Source organism: Zonotrichia albicollis, chromosome 15 (assembly GCF_047830755.1).
Source record: "Zonotrichia albicollis isolate bZonAlb1 chromosome 15, bZonAlb1.hap1, whole genome shotgun sequence".
Classification (NCBI taxonomy): Eukaryota; Metazoa; Chordata; class Aves; order Passeriformes; family Passerellidae; genus Zonotrichia; species Zonotrichia albicollis.
In genome coordinates this window covers 1,079,140-1,099,480 of record NC_133833.1, presented here as the reverse complement: position 1 = coordinate 1,099,480, position 20,341 = coordinate 1,079,140, and the positions used below count along the sequence as shown (strand labels likewise).

The 20,341-nt window shown below is 50.7% G+C and overlaps 2 protein-coding genes across 3 annotated transcripts in view; both read right to left on the bottom strand.

Annotated features, from left to right (window-relative positions):
* The window catches only part of AFF4 (ALF transcription elongation factor 4), a 44,983-nt gene extending 35,662 nt beyond the window's left edge, over positions 1-9,321 (bottom strand). The window contains exon 1 of the mRNA XM_074552256.1: positions 8,967-9,321. The gene's annotated coding sequence lies outside the window, so the exon portion shown is untranslated. The remainder of the gene's footprint in view (positions 1-8,966) is intronic.
* A 1,200-nt stretch (positions 9,322-10,521) lies between these two features.
* Positions 10,522-19,991, bottom strand: ZCCHC10 (zinc finger CCHC-type containing 10). 2 transcript variants are annotated; one of them, XM_074552259.1, is made up of 4 exons: positions 19,817-19,991; positions 17,807-17,968; positions 15,033-15,074; positions 10,522-12,241 (listed from the first exon to the last, which is right to left on the bottom strand). In XM_074552259.1, the coding sequence occupies exons 1-4, from the start codon at positions 19,855-19,857 to the stop codon at positions 11,968-11,970; spliced, it is 519 nt and encodes a 172-aa protein (XP_074408360.1). In that variant the 5' UTR covers positions 19,858-19,991; the 3' UTR covers positions 10,522-11,967. The 2 variants fall into 2 exon arrangements, with proteins under 2 accessions (XP_074408360.1, XP_074408359.1); XM_074552258.1 differs by lacking the exon at positions 19,817-19,991 and adding an exon at positions 19,582-19,772.
* Between the last annotated feature and the right edge of the window lie 350 nt (positions 19,992-20,341).

Sequence of the window (20,341 nt, the reverse complement as noted above, 5' to 3'; positions counted from 1 at the left end):
TCATAAAAGACATCATTACATTTGAGTGCTATGAACTCTGTGGCAGTAGGATTAAGAAAGTATTCACTTGACAGAAATTCTCAGATAAATCTGCTCTGTGTAAGATTTGAAACAGCAGACAAGGCTTTAATGAGGTGCCATCTAAACCAGGAGTGAAAAGGCAAAAGGGAAAATCACACTCGAGGTTCACATCCTTCCCTCATCTCAACTGCAGAAGAAGAAAGGAGAGAAGTTTATCAGAGCCTTCACCCTGGTTTAACTGTCACTTCCTCCAGCCCTGGTGCAGGATCGTGTCTGCAGTGTCTCACAAGGCATTTATTTATCTTGGACTTCCCATGGTGACCAAGGTTCCCCCACTGCGCTGCATCCCCACGCAGGGTTTGAGATGATAATTCTGCAGTGTGCTGGTGAGGGACGGAGGGAGAGCACGAGGATGCTGGGGAGAATGAACAACTGCATTGTTCAATGATTTAACTGTCCCCAGAACCCTGGAAACCACTCAGGGCGAGCCACAGAACAAGTGAGAGGCCCAAAGGGAAATCTGTGTCCAGGCTGTTCCCAGCACAAGTGCAGGGGAAGCCCCAAAAGCACCGGGGTGGATCCAGGGCAGAGCAATGGATTTACCACATTATCACCAATTCATTATTATCTGTACCTCTTCAAAAGTGGTGCCTGGAACTCTCACAGGGCACTGCTCCCCACTGGCAGCCGCAGCACTTCCAGGATTGCTTTACAGATTTCACTAAACCCACAATTCTGGGTACAGAGAAGTGAGAACACAAGTTTTCCCTCACAGTTTTCAGCCCTAACTCATATTCAAAGGTTCACCAAACTCAGCATCATTTCCTACTTGTCTAAAATCTGCTGTCAGAACATGACAGCTTTGACACCTAGGACGCTTCCTGGTACCTTCAAACTTTCTTTTTAAATTTCATCGTGCTGAAGATGAGAGCACAGAGCAGTTAAACTCTGGAAAAACCTGGGGAAGAGGAGCGTTTAAGATTTGCAGGCAAAGCAAAAAAATTTGGAAGCAAGAGGAAGGGCCCAGAACTATCTAGAGAGGGAAGCTGAAATGCAGCAGGAAAGCCACAGCTTTGGTGTGCTGTGCTTCCAAACAAACACTGCTCAAAACCTTGGAGAGTTTTCACTTTTCACCCTGCCTACTGAATGCCACCTGCACTTTATAATCCCCCTGAGCAGATCCAGAAAAACATTCACATTTCTGCCCCCACTGAGTAACAGGGCATTTAGTGAGGTGTCTTTTACCTCAGGAAAAACAGTTGATAAATGTTTATTTAGCTGCACAAACTCTTTTAATATAAATGACATCATATTTTCCCAAAATAACAATGTTTGGGTTTTTTCCCCCCAAAGTTTTTTTTTACAACTTTTTGTACTTTTCTGGATGTGGCCCTAAACCAAAAGACAATAACCTACAAAACACAGAATTCTACCAAGACATTTCACTTCCAGCCAGGGAGACTCGGTGAGTTTTGCGACCAGAAAGAGAAATTCATCTTTTTGTGGCACGAAGTTAAAGACAAACACAAGGACATCGCAAAAGCTGAGTCAAAATTCAGTTGGGTTTCAAAACCCTTCATGCAAGAGGGCACTTCACAGCGAGCTGGGTCAGAGCTGGAGCCTGGAAACGGCTCTGGAAGAGCCAAAACTGCCTCAAGTGCCCCAGAAATTCCATGGTGGAGCTGCTGCAGCTCAGCAGGCACCAGGCACCGATGGGCATCCCAGCCAGGGGCTCAATTAATGGAATTCTTCTAAGCACAAGTTCAAATTATTTTTTTTTAAAGGTATGATTCACTATTCATAGTGAGAGTCACACATAATAATTTTTAAAAATTGAATAATGCATTGAAATAAATTGTATAGCAAGGAATCAGCCCATTAGAGCAGCTAATGAGATCCAAATCTCCTACTCTAAAATAGCAATGAAGATTAAACCACACCCATTTCTGACCATCTTGAGCTTCAAGTCTGTCAGCAAATCATGACTGGACGGATTTAAACATTCCTCTGAATAAATAAGAAAAAACAAACAAAAACATTTCTGAACGCCAGTTCAGCATGGACCTTGCTTCACTTGGCCAGGAAATAATGCAACTTTTTCCACTAAAAAAAAAAAGAGAAAGCTGAAGAAAAAAACCTGAAGAAAAAACCTGAAGAAAGTATTTTTCAGGAGGTTATTAGTGATTAACAAATTTAAGCTGAAGACTACTTGTTAAAAGTCTCCTATTAAAACATATTTCTGGTAATTATTGGCTAAGAATGTGTCACAGTGCAAAGTCCTTACTTGTGTTTTTTTGCTCATTAAATATAATTAGTGGAGCTCTTTCAGCACGAGCAATTGCTCCAGGAAAAACCTTTTCACCCTTTATCTTTTAAAGGCTGCTTTACACCCAACACCAGTTTCCACCATGGCAAATCAATCCTATAATATGATGCTAATTTATCCTATCAGCATCAGAAGGCTAAATTACATCTAAATTAATTAATTTTAAAATAAATTAATTATCCAGAAAGCCCAAACTTCACCAGGCACTTTAAAGCAATATTCCATGTGGGGGATCCCAGCAGCTCCACAGCAGTGAGAGTCAGAGGGAACTGCACGGCTCAATGGGAAATGTCAAACAAACACAGCACCAAAGGATAAAAACCTCCTCAAAGCACACAAACAAACTCTCAGGAAGCTCTGCTCCATAGAGGACAGCTCAGAACATTAAAAACAAACCAAAACAGGAGAAAGGAAAAATATCAGTACATGAATCCATTTAAGCTCCTCTTGGCCAATCTTTGTGCTTCAAGGCCTCCTGAAGTTACAAAAATACAAAAATATTAAGAGATTTTTGTAAAATCCAGCATTTTTCACTCAGCAATTTCCATTAGGTTTATTTTATTTATGCCAAAGCACAGGACAACTTGCTGAAGTTACAACATGTTCCCTTAAATTCTTCAACCTGTTTCCCATATTCAATTCTCTGAAATTTCCATGCAAATGTTTTCAAATCTGGATTTTGACCAAAGAATTTTAAAAATATCTTTAAATAAGGAAATGCTTATGCTAATTGTAATGCAATTGGAAAAGTTACATTGGCAGATCTCTCACATTATTTTTTTTTCCACAGAAACTCTGGTTATCCCTCTGCCCACGAAACGCACGACATCACACAAACCAAATTCCCATTTTGATGTAGCTTTTTTTGGGTTTGCTGTTCCCCTTCCCTGTGGGAAAAACAGAATTATAGAATTGTTTAGGCTGGAAAAGCCCTCCAAGCTACTCGAGTCCAACATTCCCACTGCCCCAGGTGCCCCCTGCACATTTAAGGCCAGGCAGGGATGGGCTCCAGCCCCCTTCCCATGCAGGAATTTTCCCAATTTCCAGCCTGGAGCTCCCCTGGCACAGCTCGAGGCTGTTTTCCCCTGTCCTGAGCCTGTGGGATTTCCTGAACACTTCCTCCTCCCCAGTTCCTCTGCAGCCCAGGCACACAAAGGGAACTGGGGACTCTGATCTCTTCATCCTCCTCGCTTTAATGATTTGTGCACATCAAAGCCTGATTAAAACCATTTAAGCACTTCCATCACTGAAATCTCTTTAACGTCTTTTGGAAATTAAATTAAAAGCAGAAACAAAACATCTCCATGTGAATGCACAAAGCTGGACGGTTATGGTCAGGTTTGAGCTTTTATAGTCATGCCAGCAGGAATGGGGGAATACATGGGAGTACACAGTTTTGGAAGCCTAATTTATATTAAAAATATAGCAGAAAACCAATATAAATATCCAATACTCATTTAAAATCAGACACCTTCAACAGGATCACACCAAGAAAAGTGAACATTAGAAATTTCAAAGGAAAATGAAATGAAAAACTGAATGACTGTTCAATGGCATGACATTTCCACAGGAACTAACTATTGAGGGAAATATCGAGTCTGGAACAATTTACCTCTGTGAAATCTCAGAATCCCAGCTAAGGACAAGTGGAAAGAGTTTCCTCTGTCTCAGGAGTTGAACTTGTCACTGATCACAAACACTGTTTTCCCAGTGTCTGGTTCTGCAAATTAAACATCCTTTATTTTTCTTCTTAAACTGGAAAATGTCTGTCATTGCAGTGATGTATGACAGTGAGGCACCAAGGCCTGCCCCCACTCCCAGGAGATGACAAAGTGACACCACAACCTGGCTGCCCTCCCATTTTACCACCAAAGCTTACAGAGCTGGAAAAGCCCAAAGGTTTGGGATCTGCTTTGGTTCGGGACCTTTTGTGACATTGCCAATCCTCAGGGAGCTGCAGGAGCAGCACAACCATCCCAGGGCTCATTTCTGCCCCTCCACAGGAACCCACCGAGCTGAAAAGCTGAGGGGAGTGTCCAGCCCAAAGGACAAACAGCTTCAAGCTGCTCTGGAAACTGCAAATAATGTGGGAACATCAATCCTTCAGAAAAAGCACGCTGAAGAGAAGCCCAGCATTGTCCTGCCTCTCCACGCTCCCAGTTTGGAACTGGGAACAGTCAGGAACTGCTGTGGGGCTGCAGGGGAGCACACCTATCCACAGGGAGAGATGTGGAATCACAAAACTGCCTCTCCTGGAGACCATGATCACTACAGGATTGCACATTAGTAAAAGTACACTCTATTTGCTTAATTATAAAACATGAAAGCAGCACGTTCAAGTAATTTATCAATAAATGTGACATGAATAAAAACTAAGATGAACTGTAAAAAAAAAGAAAAGGCAGTAAAAGGGGGCTCTGAGCTGCCTCATGAGGTGTTGTTTTCCATAAAAAGATGAGCAGGAAGATTTCTCTTAATGAGCTGTTAACAGAAGGAAATTAGTTCAAGACTTCAGGGCAAGAACTTCCTTATTCCAGGTTTGTACAGTTTGGAGTACAAGGAGATTTTTCTTCCTGCTGGTACCTGGTGCTACTGGCAGCTCCTAACCCAGGTTTTACCTTCATCAGCAGGAATTAATGAACCCAGTAAAACAAGAGACAAGACAACCCAAGGAAAACTCCAAGCACCGGGGAGAAAAGACAGAGTGAGGGAAAAGGGGGTTTGAAACACAGAGCTGAAGAAAGAAACTGGGGAAGCAGCAAAGTCTGAGAGCCTGGGGAGGTGGCAGACCCCAAAGGACACACGAGGCCAACAGCCCCAGCTGCAGGGAACAGGGAACTGTGGCTGGGCCAGCCCCAGAGCTGTGCCACCCTGAGCTCCTGGCAAGGGCTCATTGAGCTGGCACCCAGGGCAGGCAGCGCAGGGAGAATGAAGGGGATTCCTGCAGGACAGAGGCCCAGGGAGAGCAGCACTCGGGCTGGCTGTGCTCAGAGCTCCTCGGTGACAGGAAGGAGCAGGGCAGTGCTGGGTTTCCCAAGCAGTGACAGCGGCCCTGTCATCTCACAAGCTGCACAGCATCTCCTTAGTCATTAGTGACTGCAGACAAGGAGTCACTGCTCTCATCCTGCCACAGAGGAGTAACTGCCACACAAGTTCTTTCATCCTGACTTTTGCAATTCTATGAACTTGATTGCTTATTTTCTTAGTTTAACACAGTTAGCAGGGTATTTTACATACCTCTAACCCTGCTCTGGCTAAATGTAATCTGTTAAAGTTTCTTGACTCGTTTCCAGACACTCCCTCTTCACCCTACAGCCCCTCCATCTCCCCACAGCTCGGGGTGTTCTGTTCCCCCCAGTTCAGAGAAGGTGACACCAACCTCAGTTTGGTTTTGGCACATACTCTGAGGCAGACACTGAAGGTGAAGGAGGACAGGGGGTCCTGCTGGGAAGGGACCTCAAAGCCCATCCAGTGCCACCCCTGCCATGGCAGGGACACCTCCCACTGTCCCAGGGACACCTCCCACTGTCCCAGGTGCTCCCAGCCTGGCCTTGGGCACTGCCAGGGATCCAGGGGCACCACAGCTGCTCTGGGCACCTGTGCCAGGGCCTCACACCCCCACAGGGAAGGATTCCTTCTGTGCATCGAATCTAAACTGAAGTTTAGGTATCTAGGCTCAAATGTTATTTGTGAGCCTCTGCTGAAGATAACTGTGACATTGTAGCGAGAGAAAGGAAACAAGCCTGCAGAACAAACCACAGGTGAGTAACAAACTGAAATTATGTGGCCAAGAACAATTATTGCCACAGAAAAGAAACCTCAGTCACCAAAAACTCCAGACTATTCCTACATCCTCGCAGAGGGGGACTCCAAACACGGCACTGAGCTCACGCTGCTCCCAGCTCAGCACACACATCCATCCCTGTGGCCTCTTGGAAGCTGCTCAAGCTCTCTCTCCGCGCCCAAATCTGCCCAGGGCTGAGGTGCTGCCTTCCTGGCTCAGCTCTCAAGACAACCCTCAGTATTTCTGCCCTCAACACTGCACATGTCTGACGATCTGGAGCAGAGGGTACGAGCAGTGACGATGACATAACCCCTAAAGTGAGAGGATGAGCAGGGAGGGAGGGAGGGAGGCACCAGAGCAGTCACGAGCAGCTCTGGCCCCTGTCCCAAGCACTGGAAATGCACTGAGGGACACGATGACAGCAGCTCCACCATCCCCTGGTGACAGAGGCCCTGCTGGCAGGCAGGAGGTGCCAAGGGCTGCTGTCTCAGCCAGTAAGGTCACTGCTGTGCCCTTAGTCACATCCGACGGCAGCACCCACGCTGGAAACCACGGGGGCAGCACCGCCCGCCAGCAGCCACAGGAGCAACTGGTGGCAAATGCCACCCTGCCACGGGCCAGCTGCCACCTCAGGACACGTTTCTGCTGCAGCTCTTCATCCACCAGGTCCCCAAGGAGCAAACTCCATGGTTTGTGCAGACAGAAATGTGGCGTCTTCTCATTAAGAACTGGGTTGTAACTGTGCCAAAGCATCTGCACATTCCAGCTTCCCAAAAACCCATCCTGGAAATCCAAGCCATATTTCACTGGGTTTTATCGTGATTTATCATGTCCAGGTCACTAGAACTGGCAAGAATGCTGAACACATAAATATGAGTTATTTTTCTGGGTTGCTGTGTGGCTTCTCACACAAAACCCAACCCAGGCACTCAGTCTCGCTCACTCAATGTTTGAGACAAGGAGAAAAGCCATGAAACAAGAACTGCAGAGATGTTTAGAGGAAATATCAGGGACCTGAGGCAGCTTTTGAGATCAGAGTTAAAATCCACTCTTCTCCTTCATTGCTGTTAAACTGATTGTACTGGAGTCCTGGTGCACACAGTATAAAAAAGATTAAAAAAAATATAGCACCCAAAGAAGGTACACAGGGATGGGGAAGGGTGTGGAAGAAGCTGCTAAGGGCACTGGGATTGTTCTGCTGGAGAAGAGGAGCCTGAGGTCAGAGCTCACTGGGGGCTGCAGCTCCAATCTCTGCTCCTGTGATAGGGACAGGAGCCAGGGCAGGGTCAGGGTGGATTTTAGGGAAAGGTTCTTCCCCAGAGGGTGCTGGCACTGCCCAGGCTCCCCAGGGATGGGACACTGCTCCAGGGATGCCAGGGTGGGATTTTGGGGCTGGGCTGGATGATCCCGTGGGTCCCTCCCAGCTCAGGATACTCCAGGGTTGTCTCACTCCCGAGCACAGGAGAGTCTGCTCTCACACAGAGCTGCAAACATCCCGTGCAGGAGGCAGCAAATGCTAAAAATCAACATTGACACATTAACAAAGGCAAGATATTAATACTGCCAAAAGATAAATTTTCCCTTTTGCTCCTGACCAACAAGACCTGCCCCAGTCCAAGCACTGAGTAACTCCAGTGTGACACTGGACTGTCCCTCACCTCGAGGCTGGCAGTTTAATCACGTTTTCCTCATTAGAGGAGCCATGAAAGGACCAATCAGGTGCACAACCACTCCTGCAAAGCACTTCACCAGCCCCTGTTTTGCAATAACCCCCCAGGCTGCAAATCCCCATCTGTCAGGGACCTGAGAGAAGAATTCAGTAGTTTTAAAGGAATGCCAGGAACTAGAAACACACCTGAGAGATCAGCAGCTGGAAGGGAGCCCGGGTGACAAACAAACACACGGGGCTGAGCAGAACCAGCTCAGGGACACGGAGGAAGGGCCTGATCAGTCCCACAGGGGCCTGGCTGCCAACACGGGGATGTTTAAAACCACCAGTACTGCTGAGGAAATGATCAAACAAGGCTGAGATGGGGTGAGAGATGAGCGGGGGGCACAGCAGGCCCCACCTGCCCCTTTCAGGCTCCTTTTCCATCGTGCAGCACCTGCCCGGGCTGTGAGTGGGGTTTGGCACAAGCACGGAGCTCTGCCCCAAAATGCAGTGGAACACTTGTCCGGAACAGAGGCACAGACAGCGCTGAACGCACCGGTACCGGGCCACAGCCTCAACACCGGCTCGCTTTGTTCTGTTCATGGGAAAAGGGGAAAAATTCAGCGCAGAGTGCAGGACTGCTGAGCGGGGGCTCCTTTACCGAGTCCGGTGTACCCCCACCGGGAGGGGGCTTTACATAACAGCCCCCGGCTCCGGCCGTGTCCGAGCCCGGCCCCGCCTGCCCTGCCCGGGGCCGGTTCCATCGGCGGGCCCCGCCCGGGCTCCGAGCCCCGTCCCGGAGCGCTCCGGCCCCGAGCCCGTGCGGAGAGCAAAGGGGAAGGAACAAAGCCCTGACGTCAATTACCGGAACAGGATTAAATCCATCACCGGGGCGGGCAGCGCAGCGGCGCCGCCGGCACCGAGCCCAGCCCGGGTCCGGTGCCGGGAATGCCCCGGCCGTGCCCCGGGAGGGACCCCCGCCCTCCGCCCGGTGTCACCGCGGGGCGCGCCCGGCCAAACCCGCGCTCCCCGGCGGGAGATGCGCCCGCAGCGGCCGATCCCGCCCCGGGCCCGGCGGTTCCGCCGCGGGGGCGGCCGGGGTGTCCCGGAGTGCCCGGCCCGGGGGCGGCGCGGCTCCGGCGCTGCCCCGCTGTCGGCGGGAGGCCCGGCCCGGCCGCGCTCACCTGCGCTGGCCGCTCCGCTAGGCCCGGACCATCTCCTGGCTGCCGCCACCGGCGAACGATGAGGCCCGAGGAGCCGCCGGCGAGTCACGGAGCGCCGGGGGGCGCGGGGCGGGCCCGGCCCGGGGGCGGGGGGGCGGCTCACAAGCGGGCGGCCGCTCCGTAGGGGTCCCGGCGGTCCATGGCGGGCCGGAGCCGGGCTGGCGGCTCGCAGGGCGCGGGCAGGGCCGCGGCTCGGCCGGGGCTGCGCTGGGCCCGGTCCCGGTGCCGATCCCGATCCCGGCCCGGTCCCGCCTGGCGCTTCCCGGCGGCCCCCGCGCGCCGCCGCCGCCCCGATCACGTGACGCGAAGAGAAACCACGTGACCCCGGCGGAGAGCGCGCGTAGGGGGCGTGGCGAGCGACCGACCCCGCCTCCCGCGCGCGGCGGCGGGAGAGTCACGTGGGGCAGCGCGCGGGGAGCGCCCCCGCGGCCGTGGCGCCCCCTGGCGGCGGCGAGCGGGAAGCGGGACCAGCCCCGGGGTCAGGGGGGATGCTGGGCAGGAATTGCCGGCTGGCAGGGCGGGCAGGCCCTGGCACAGGTGCCCAGAGCAGCTGGGGCTGCCCCTGCATCCCTGGCAGTACCCAAGGCCAGGCTGGACAGGGCTGGGAGCACCTGGGACAGTGGAAGTGTCCGTGCCATGGCAGGGGTGGCACTGGCGGTGGCACTTTGAGGTCCTTCCAACCCAGTCCATGCTGGGACTCTGGGATGCTCTGCTGCTGTGGTGCCAAGGGGGCAGCACACACGGCTGGTGAACAAAGGAGGCTGAGGCAGGAGCCATGGTCCCAGGGCTGGTAAAGGCACAGCTCCCACAAACAGAATTTCTCAAGATAAATCCCTTTGCTGGAGAAGCTCCCATCTATTGAGGACTCCTCCCTAAGAAAATAAACCAATGTACTACCCCCAGGGACTGTGCAGTGCACTGGCACCCAAGGCTGCTTCAGGCTGGGTTAATGAGCCCTGCACTCAGACATGGGGCTGTCTCTCCCTGTTTCTCCTTGAGAGCTGAGGGCTCTTCCCGAGGCTGTTTTCCATCAGCTGCTGCCCACAGTGAGCAGTGGCAGCTTTGCTCAGAGGGGGAGGGATTGAACAGGGCAGTGCCTGGAAGCACTCCTGGCTCACAGGGCTTCTGTAAAACTCCTCATCCGCCGGCAGAGCAAAAGTGAGGCACTGACAGAGCAAAGCTCTGGCCAGGCTGGGAGTTACTCTGTTAAATAACAACACCTAGAGACAAAGTAACCAGAAAAGGCAAGAAGAAAAAACCCAATATAAACATGGTATTTGAAACTAAACTTTTTTTTTTTTTTTTTTTTTAATCTTGAACCAGAAGGACTTCTGGCTGGAGAACCTCCTGGGGATCAATCCTGCCCCTCTGTGAGGGAATACCAGGGCAACACCAGCTGAAACCTGCACACCAACACCACAAATATTTTAGATATTTGCAGTAAGCCTCAACTTAGCAACTAGTGTTTAATAATTGATTGACTTTCCCATTAAATGGCACAGTCACTGCACAAGACTTGAACACCTTTCTGGTAGTTTTATTTACAGCCTGCAGCGTGTTCTGTAAAACACAGGAGCGTCACAGACAGACACACAACATGGGGATTTTCAAACATTTAAATAAGTACAGTTTATTCCAAATTCTACACACTACTCTTTCCATAAAAATATAGAAAATAGTTTAGTTACTGTATTTAACCTAAACCAAGATACTTGAGAATTCTTCCACAAGTGATGCCCCCTCCCCAAAAGGGCACTCCAACAATAAGAAATTCAGGAGACTGCATCACCAAGTAAAATACTACCAGCAACTGCTCCAATCCACCAGCAAACCAAACAATTCCCACTCTGCAGCACACTAGGATCTGCTTTTGCTGGGTTTGTGGGGTTTGCACTCACTTGCTCCTCCAGGGCCAGTTCCACGTTTAGAGCATGGCTGGATTCCTGCAGAGTGCCAGCACAGCCTGGCAATCAGCATTGCACACACTGCTGGGAAACACATCCAGAGGGGAGCACTTCCCTTTGAGCCCTTTGCTTCAGGGAGCCCCTTCTTTGCTGAGCATCCAGTGAGAGCAGTGCCCAGCTCTCTTTGTCATGATTTCTCTGGTTTTGCTGCCCCTATTACAGGTGGGAATGTTCTGATGGAGTTCTGCAGGACACTCACCCCAGCCCTTGTCTCTGGGGAACACTGAATTTACAAAAAAAGGCACAAAGATGAAACTCCTAAAGCAGCAGCAGCCCTGATTCACCGAGCTGCTGCTCTCCAACACCAACCCTGTGTCTCACAAACACCTCCAACACAGCAGCCAAGGACACAGGACACAGCCTGTGGGCAGGACAAGCACAACACCGAGCAGGGACAAATCAACACAGCTCAGCTGGGTGCTGCAGTTAAGACTGGACCTGGAAGCATCAGGAAAAGCCACTGGAACACAAGCTCAGCAGCACAGAGCCCTCTGTCACCAGAGAGATGGGAGGCTCTGTGTGGGACACGTTGTGCATTCAGGTCCAACAATGCCACAGCTCCACAGCAGCACTGAAAAACTTCTGCTTTTAACAGTTTAGAGGATTTTTCTCAATGGAAGTGAAGCTGTCATTAACAGAGGAACAGCACATGATGCGCAGCATAATCTGCAACAAAAAAAAAAAGCTTTTGCTTTCCAGCATGTAAACATCCAGGTTCAGCTGCTACTGGACTTTAGCTCTCATAAACAAATCTGATGATAGAAATTTTTTTTTGGGAGCTAAAAAAGTAAAATCTTCCAAAAAAGGATAAGCCACAAAAATACTCTCTCAGTAAGTCTCACGTGCCATTTAATACCTTCCATGTCCTACGAACAACTAGGCAGAACACTTAGAAACGGGAGCAGTAGAAATGTTGACCATTGAGTGTTTGGCAGCCGTGTGTCCAGCCCCTGGCAGGGCAGTGTCACTCACTCCACACCAGTCCTGCTCCTCCCCAGCTATTTCTTCTTCTTCTTCTTTGGGGGCTCGTCCTCGGAGCTGCTGTCTGTGCTGCTGCTGCTGCTGCTGCTGGAGGAGCTGGAATCTGACTCGAAGTCAGAGGAGGAGGAAGAGCTGCTGGAGGAGGGCGAGGAGGAGGAGGAGGAGTTGCTGTCCTCACTGTCACTGTCTGAGGAGGAGGAGGAGGAGGAAGAGGAGTCCTCGCTGTCGGAGGAGGAGTCGCTGGCTGAGCTGTCACTGCTGCTGCTGCTGGAACTGGTGACACTCTTGGACCTGAGGGAGAACAGAGAGCTGAGCACGGCCCTGCCAGAGCCCAGCACACACACAGCGTTCCCTCTGCTCTGTTGCAACAATCCAAAGATCAGTTACTTGAAAATTTCCACACCTCACCATCGAAGTTTCCAGGCCTCAGCACCTCAGATGAATCCCTGTGCCCTCCCCTCCCTTCTCCACTCCTGACAGTGGATTTGGGCCATTTGAGCAATGGCAGGGTGGCCCCAGGACATGAAATAACCCAGCAGAGAGGGGCAGGCAGGGAAAGCTGGCCAGGGTCTGGTTCCTAGCCCTGAGCAGGGGCTTTGCTGCCCTGAACTGGCCAAGCCCTGGGGAAAATGAGCCAGGCTCAGTCCCTGCCTCACCACTGCAACAGGGAAATTCTGCCACTGCAAGAGCCAGGGGAGGTTTCAGCACAGATTTCACAAGGTCAAAGCTGCTCCCAGCAAAAACTTCTTAGATTACTCCTGGCAGAGGAACCCAAAGTACCTGCCACGACAGGATGCTTGTGTTTTCCAGGTGGAGGAGTAGGGTGGAAACAATCCAAGGTTAAGACACAATGATGAACACAGCAAAGTTTCTGTATACTTTGCTTTTTTTTTTTTTCATGTTCAGCCCTTCCTGGGGCCATTGTTTTCAAGACCAATGTCTCTGATTTAGGGAAGTGATAGGAATTCCAAGAAACTACAACTCAATTCACCCAGAGATCTTTCCCTGAAGTACAAGACACTAATTCACCTCCCTTCTCACCAAAGTCAATCAAAGAGCATCCAAAAATGTAAATTATGATAATGCAGAATCTTGTTCCCATTAGAAAATGAATGCAGTATTTTTTATCAGAGGGTTTGGTTCAATGTAACAGCCCAGGAAGTGCCTGTGTTAAGGTCACTGAAGAGTGTGAGGGTTTTTCATCATATCAGCCCTGTCAGCTGACAAACGTGGGTGTGGATTAAGCCACAAAGCACTGAAGTTTCTGTAACACATCTGTTAGCTGCTGTCTCTGTGCAGACACAACGACTGTTCATTACTGATAAATCCACGAGGGCTGCTTAAACACTGACTTTTCTGGGGAAAAAACAGCACAACACCTCTGGGAAAGCACAGAACTTTTAAAGTAGGTACCACTCATCCTCCTCAGGACCAGTTTCCAAGAGTTCACCTCTGGTTCTGTGTCCCTGTGAGGGCCAAGTGCTGTTGGAGCCCAGGCTGGCCCTGCTCTGCTCTGGCACCCCAGGGGTTTCCAGTGCCACTGACACCAAAAGCACAATTGTGGGCACAGCCACAGCTGGGCCTGAGGAGGGCAGGGAACAGGCAGGGAACGGGCAGGGAATTCAGGCATTCTAGGTGGGACACTGAGGCCAAGGAGCACCTGGAAGGTGGCTCTGTTGCCTGAGGTCACCGGGCTCTGCAGCAGCTGCTCTGCCTCAGCCTGTTTTTCTGGTTAGGCCTGAGCTCCCTTATTCATGTTTATATCAAAACAAACACACTCTGTGGAAAAGGTTTGTGCTCCTCCTGCCAGAACCCAAACTTTTACAGATTTATTTTAAATCTGGAACTTATAAATATGCTGGATTCTCCACATTTAACTCTTCCCATGTTATAACAGAAATCTAAATAGCAAACTGACTGGAAAGGAATTTATATTGATAGATTATGCTGGGCTTGCATAGGAGCAGGAGAATAACTCAAATTCACAAGAGTTTTAAAATTTCAAGGAAGAAGTGCCCAAACCACCCCCATCCCCATGAACCCTTTTGCTCTGTCCATTTTTGCACCGGTTTGGAGCTCAAATATTCTGTAAATAATTATGCCAGCAAAGGCTGCAGTGTCTGAGGCAGGAAGAGGCCTGAGCTGCCCAGCTCAAAACCAGGAAATTCATGCTCTCACCAGTCCTGAGTAACTCCAGCAATAAATTGGCACTTCTGGGAAAGCAGCCCTTGCTAGAACACCCTGAGACAGCTCATTGCAATAAACCACATTGCACAGGACAGCCTGGAAAAAAGAACACTTTAAAGATCTGCTCTGCCTTATTTACTGCCTGCCACACACAGCAAAGGCCTGGCCTTCAAACACCTCCTGAAGCTGGGTTGGATCAGACTGGGACACAGGAGTGACACTGAAGGGGAAGAGATGCTGGGCTGTTCCTGACAGACATTCCCTGGGGTGAAACTCCCGGCACCATTCCAGCAGTTACAGCCACAGCTCTGCCTGCTCCTCTCTCCATCTGCTAGGAAAGCAAATTCCCAAGTAAACATTAATGCAAGGTAAAGTACAAACAATGGCAAAAGAGCTCCTGGCTCCAACCAGGACATGGGGAGGGCCAGGGTCATTTCCTGGATTTTGCTTTAGTTTGGGATCAAGGGGGTTTTGTTTGGTTTTGGGGTTGGGCTTTTTAAGATGTTTTATTTCATCCTCTAGACAAAGCTTGAGGGAGAGAGAACTGGCAGGAGAAGGGAATGAAAAGCACAGAAGCAATGAGAGACCAGAACCCCTGAGCCAGTCTTGTTTCACAGACTCCTGATGGACTCTGAGGCAGAAATGGGAAGACTTTTATTCCTACAGCACGATCACGCAGGGGGAGGAAAACCAGCAGGGAGAAAAACAGAGATAAATTTTTGAGAGATTTTGGACAGGGAGGAGTAGAAATTCTCCAGATGCCTGTCAGACAAAAGCTGTAACAGCCTCAAAGCAGAACAACCAAAACTTATTTACAAAGGTTCTTTTGCCACCCTCCTCCCAAGGTCCTGCTGGAACAGCCAGAGCAGGACCAGTCCCACCAGTCCCCACATACCTTTTTTTCTTGGTCTTCTTTTCTGCAGCACTTTCTCCAGCGCTAATTAAGGGGGGAAAGATAATGGCTTTGATTAATGCAATAGGAAAATTAAATAAATAGCAGCACACTGAGGCAGAGTTTAATATTTAAAGGGCACTGGGCAGCTCAGTCCTGTGCAAAGCAGAGCAAAACCCACCTGAGCCAGGGGAGGAAACCCCAGCAATTCCCCCTTAATTTTCTGTGCTATTTATGCTCTGCTCCCCCCTTGGTATCATTTTGTAGGGACAGCAGCAGCTGGGATGTAAAGGCACAGAAGGAAAGGATACAAAGCAGTTGTGTGTAACTACATGTAGCAATAACTGAATTGATTGAAATCAAGGGTAAAAGCTTGACTTAGCCCGTAGCTTTCACATTTCTTTCAACTGCAAAAAGAAATAGAAAAGTCCATTTATATTGCTGCTTTCCAGCTGTGTGTCTGTCAGATTCCCAAGTGTTCATCCCCTCACACAGTTTTTGTAGTGCCACAGAAGAAAGTTCTTTGTGTGCCACCACAAAAATGAGATTTCTCCAATTTTTTTATTTTCACACACAAGGTATGAAAACATTATCAGCACACAAGAGTTCTCCAGAGTCCCCACGCTCTCCTGGGCAAGGGGAAGACTCTCTGATATTCAGATTCCAACTCCTTCCATCCATATTTCCATTCCTAGTGCCTCAGACCCTCTGCAGGTAACCAGGAGGAGTCCCTGTGAGAACAGAATTGAACCCCACAGCACCTTTGAGGAGACAGGACCTAGCTCAGGGAGTGCCCCCCTCTCGTGTGTGAGGCGAGGGTTACTCAAGAGCTACTCCAGGAGCTCCTACTGAGCTCAGGCCAGACCTGCTCTGACACTCCCTCCATAAACTGAGCCCTAAACCCAGCTCAGGGCTGGCTCAGAGCTCCACCAGCCCCAGGAATGAGCATTCCCCAGCTCCCTGCCCTGCTCTGGGGGTCGCTGACACCTCCAGAGGGGCCAGCACAGCAAGCACAGGGAGCCTGGGACAACTGGCAAAGGAGTTCATGCTGGGAAAGCCTGGATGAGGCTGTCGGGGGTAAATATTGACCTTTCCAGGCTGGGTTTGCCTTCTGGTTAATGATTCCTGCGTGGCTCTTTAAAGGTGGTGACACAGGCTGGCCAAAGCACACCTGTGGGAGACCCAACTTCTCCAAAGGCAAGGAGAACCTCACAGAGTGCCCCAAAAAGCACAAGTGTGACCCAGAAATTGTTTCTCCATGAAGAAAAAGCTTCATCCATGGAGGCACAGCCCTGGCAGCTGAGGCACAGGATCCTCTGGCACAGCTGAGGAGCCCGTGATGACAGCAGCCCTGGGACAGCTGGGCCAGCTTTAACTGCAGATGAAGCACTGCTCCCACCTGGGGATTGCTCAGGCTTCCTTTCTCAAGAGGATTTTCCCCAGCACCTGCCCCTCACTGGAAGTGCCCCAAACCTCCTTCTGTGCCAGACTGCCAGTCCTGTAACTCCCACACAAAGTGATCCCACACTCGGGTTCAGGCCCAAGGACAGGACAAGGAACTGCACCCTCAATTCACCATCCTCCAGTGGTAACCTGCAGAATCCACCAGAAAAGGGGCAGAAAAGCAACAAGGAAATAATCTGAGCTTTAAACTCAAACTTAGCCTAAAAATCAGGAGTCTCTGAAGAGACTCTGCCTCCAGATGGAGCCAAGAGTAAGAGCCCAAGCACTGATGATCTATCTCCAACACTGGTGACTCTAATTACTCCACAATTACTCACTGGATGAGAATTCATTTCAAAACCAATCACTTTACACCATTCTCCTCCCAAGCTAATGAGTCCCCAGTGCAGGCAGGGTTTCAGCCCTGTGCCTCAGAGCTGGGAGCCCTGCCCGCCTGAGCTGGCACCCCTGCCTGTGCCAGCAGCAGGGACAGAGCTGGGAATGCCCTCCCCAGCTCCCATCCCAGCAGGGACAGTGCTGAGGACACCTGGCCACAGCCTCAGCAACCCCAGGGGATGACCCTGCCTGTCCCTCTGCAGCCCCCAAAGCCAAACTGCAGCGGCAGAAAGGACCCTGACACAGGAACTGCATGGAAAACTGCGGTGCTGCATCACTTCAGCTTGTCAAAACAATTATTAACCTGGGGAAAACACTGAAATGTACTCCCAGGGCAAAGGGGAAAGGAAATCAGGTGCCACAGGCAGAGCTCTGTTTAGGTTCCTCTGCTCCTTCCCCTTTTGGGCTGTCACCAGAGGAAATAATTGTGCAATTCAGTGAGCTGTTTTCACTTCAGGCTTGGTTAAAGCTGATAACCCAACTCTCCCTCACCTGTCTGAGCCCTGCAGCAGGGCCAGGTTTAACTGCAGCTCTGAGCAGCACATCTGGACACAGGGCAAGAATTGCTGCTGTGCTAGAAATGAACCCACAGCTTTCACTGCCTGGACAGCACAGAAACATGAAATCAAACAAGCAAGGAATTCAGGAAACTCTCAATTACTCCAAGTGATTTAACTTCGGCTCAGTGCATGGCTTTTGTTTCAGACAGACCAAAACAGTTTTAAATGTATTTCAGATGAGCGGGTGTTGATGAAATTAAAATGTTGATTTCAATTTTCTGAGACCTGAGTGTACATAATTCACCTAACACACAAATCAGCTCCAACGTTAAATCAAGCACACATTCCACAGTCTGGAGGAAAAGATCACAGAAAATGGTCTGGGACAACATCTTTTATTTCAATCACAAAGCAGACATTTCATCCTGCCAGTCTTACCTCTGCTGCAGCAGGAGTTGCTTTTCTTTCTCCTTAAGGATTTTGGCCAGCTGAGCTGTCCTGGAAGGTCTGTGCAGGTATTTTCTCTTCCCTTTACATTCATATGTCCAGTGGCCAAACTCTAAACACTTCTGACACCTCACATGCTGCTTGTTGGCCTCCCTAGAAAAATGCAGAATTGCTTAAGTAACTCATTCCAGGTCAGCTCTACACAGTGAAAAAACATTTAGGTTTTTATCATGCAGCTTTAATCAAGCTATGGTTAAAGCAGATGCTCACAGGTGCTTCAGGTTTTCCTTTGAATCAGGACATGGGCAGTAGCACCAAGCAGACACCGAATTCAGGCAGACAGATCTTCATTAATTAAAACATTTGTACAAGGGAACAATCACACTGCTCACTTTGTTGCTATCCAACAGCTGCAGGGAAATCACTGAAATTCTGGTTTAGAACAAAGAGCAGCAGCTTCACTTCCAGTTCCTGAAATGTAACACCCAAGTCCCAGAGTGCCCAACTCTCACCCAGAGCCCAGGAAATCCAAATAAGCTCCACCAGGAGCTGCTAAAGCCTGGCACAAGGTTTATCTCTGGGACAATCAGATTCCTGCTCCTTCTGTGCAGACCTCCCTGGCTGCCTGTCCCCAAACACCTGCAGCAGCAGGGACACTGCACACTCCATTCCAGGTCTCACTCTGCCAAAATCCTGTGGGCATTTTTAGTGATCAGGGAAGGGAAAGCCCTCCTGTTTTCATGCTGGAGCTCTTAAGCTGCTTTTCTGAAGCTCTACAAAGCTGTTTTGCTTCCTGTCCCAGCTGCTCTCCTCCTTTACAAAGAAGGGAACTCACCCAGGCCAGGAGCAGCCCAAGGTCACAGCCAAAATTAGCCCTGAGCTCAGGGCTGTGCCACTTCAGCTCCCTACCCCTGCTGCCCCCTCCTGCCATCTTCAGTTTTTGTTCCAAGCACCAAAACATGAACTTTTCAAGGCCAGCCCGCCTAAACTCTCTGAATTGCAGCCTGGCTGACCTGGGAAGCTCCCAGCCCCATGTGTGAGGATGAAGTGAGAGACCAGCAGGGAGCACTTCCCCTCTTCCAGGCTGGGAATTGCTTCTGCCTCAGCTTCAGGCACCACTCTCTGAGCCAGCTCCTGCAGGGAACCTTGTGCTGAACATTCATCCCTCAGAAATACTCAGCTAAAGCAGCACGAAAATCTGACTAAACTCCCACCTGCAGAGCACAATGAACTTGGCCTCGGGCAGGAGCCAGACCATCTAGGAATGAGCAGAAAAGGCTCCTGGCCACAGCAGCTACCCTCAGCAGTGATGGCTCCCTCTCCTCCTCCTCACTCAAACCCAAACCCGTGTTTGTCAAACAAAAAGCTGAAAAACCAACGCCAGCACCCCACGGGAGTGGGACACATATCTGCTGCACCGAAAAGCAAAAGTGTGGTTTCCTCGTTCCAGGGCTCTGCAATCGGATCCCTTCGGTGCTGAGGGAATTTCTGAATTGCAACATCCCCGTCTGAGCAAGAATCGCTCCTTGGCTTTTCTCTGCCGTTCTGACAGCCCCGCACACTCATCACAACAACATGAACCTGAAGGTTTCTGTTTCACGTTTGAACTGCTGGGTCTGTGACGAGGAGCAAGGGAATGACCCTGGGAGCTCCTCCCGAGCCCCGCTCCCGCTCCCAACGCTCCCCACGGCAGCGCCCAAGGCCAACAACTCCCTCAGCCTCTGCACCGCCGCTCTCGCGGGACGCCCTGAGCAGAAAGGACCCACCGCGACCCTCGAGTCCAAGCCCCGGCGGTGCACGGACACCCGAGGCCGCCACCGTTTGGCCCCAGCCGTGTTTTGGGGCGGTTTCCCGTCAGCCGAGCTGCGCCCCCTCCCGAGACACAGCGCGGCGGCGCGGAGTCCGCAGAGCGCCGGGAAAACGCCGGGCGCCGCGGCCCCATCGGTGCCCGCCGCTCCTCAGTCCGAGCCCGCCCCGCGCGGCCCCCCCGGTCCCACTCACGCCTGTCTGCGGGCAATCAGCCGGTGCATGGGCGTCGCCATCTTAACGGCCGCGCCGGAAGTGAGCCTGCCGCGGGGAACGGCGGGACGAGTGGCGGCCGCGGGGCATGCCGGGACATGCGGCCCTGTGGGCAGGGCGCGGCCGCCATAGAGAGAGAGTCCTCCGGGGTCAGAGCGAATGAGACCTCCAGGGTCATAGAGAGCGAGACCTCCTAGACCATAGAGAATGAGTCCTCCGGCGGCCAGAGCGGCAGCGCCCGCCGGCCCGCACTCTCTAGCGCCCCTGCCGCTCCCGCCATGTCATTGCAGCGCCCGGGCCCTTTTCGTGTTCTAGTCCCTGTCCCTGTTAAATATAAATATTTATAAATATATTAAATATAAATAATATATTTATAAGTATATTAAATTTATCAAATATAAACATTTATATGACTATTAAATATAAATAATATTTATTTCCCTGCAAATTCCCGACCTAAGGGAGCTGGTGGAACGGCTCCTGGGTAACGCTGGTAGCACAGGGAGG

Bases quoted from the DNA above. Each gene is read 5' to 3' on its own strand.
- ZCCHC10 (XM_074552258.1), bottom strand. From the start codon at position 19,757: ATGGGGCCGCGGCGCCCGGCGTTTTCCCGGCGCTCTGCGGACTCCGCG. The intron at 15,075-17,806 runs GTAAGACTGGCA...CCCCTTAATTAG, and splicing joins CAACTCCTGCTGCAGCAGAG to CGCTGGAGAAAGTGCTGCAG. The intron at 12,242-15,032 runs GTATGTGGGGAC...GTTCTCCCTCAG, and splicing joins AAGAAGACCAAGAAAAAAAG to GTCCAAGAGTGTCACCAGTT.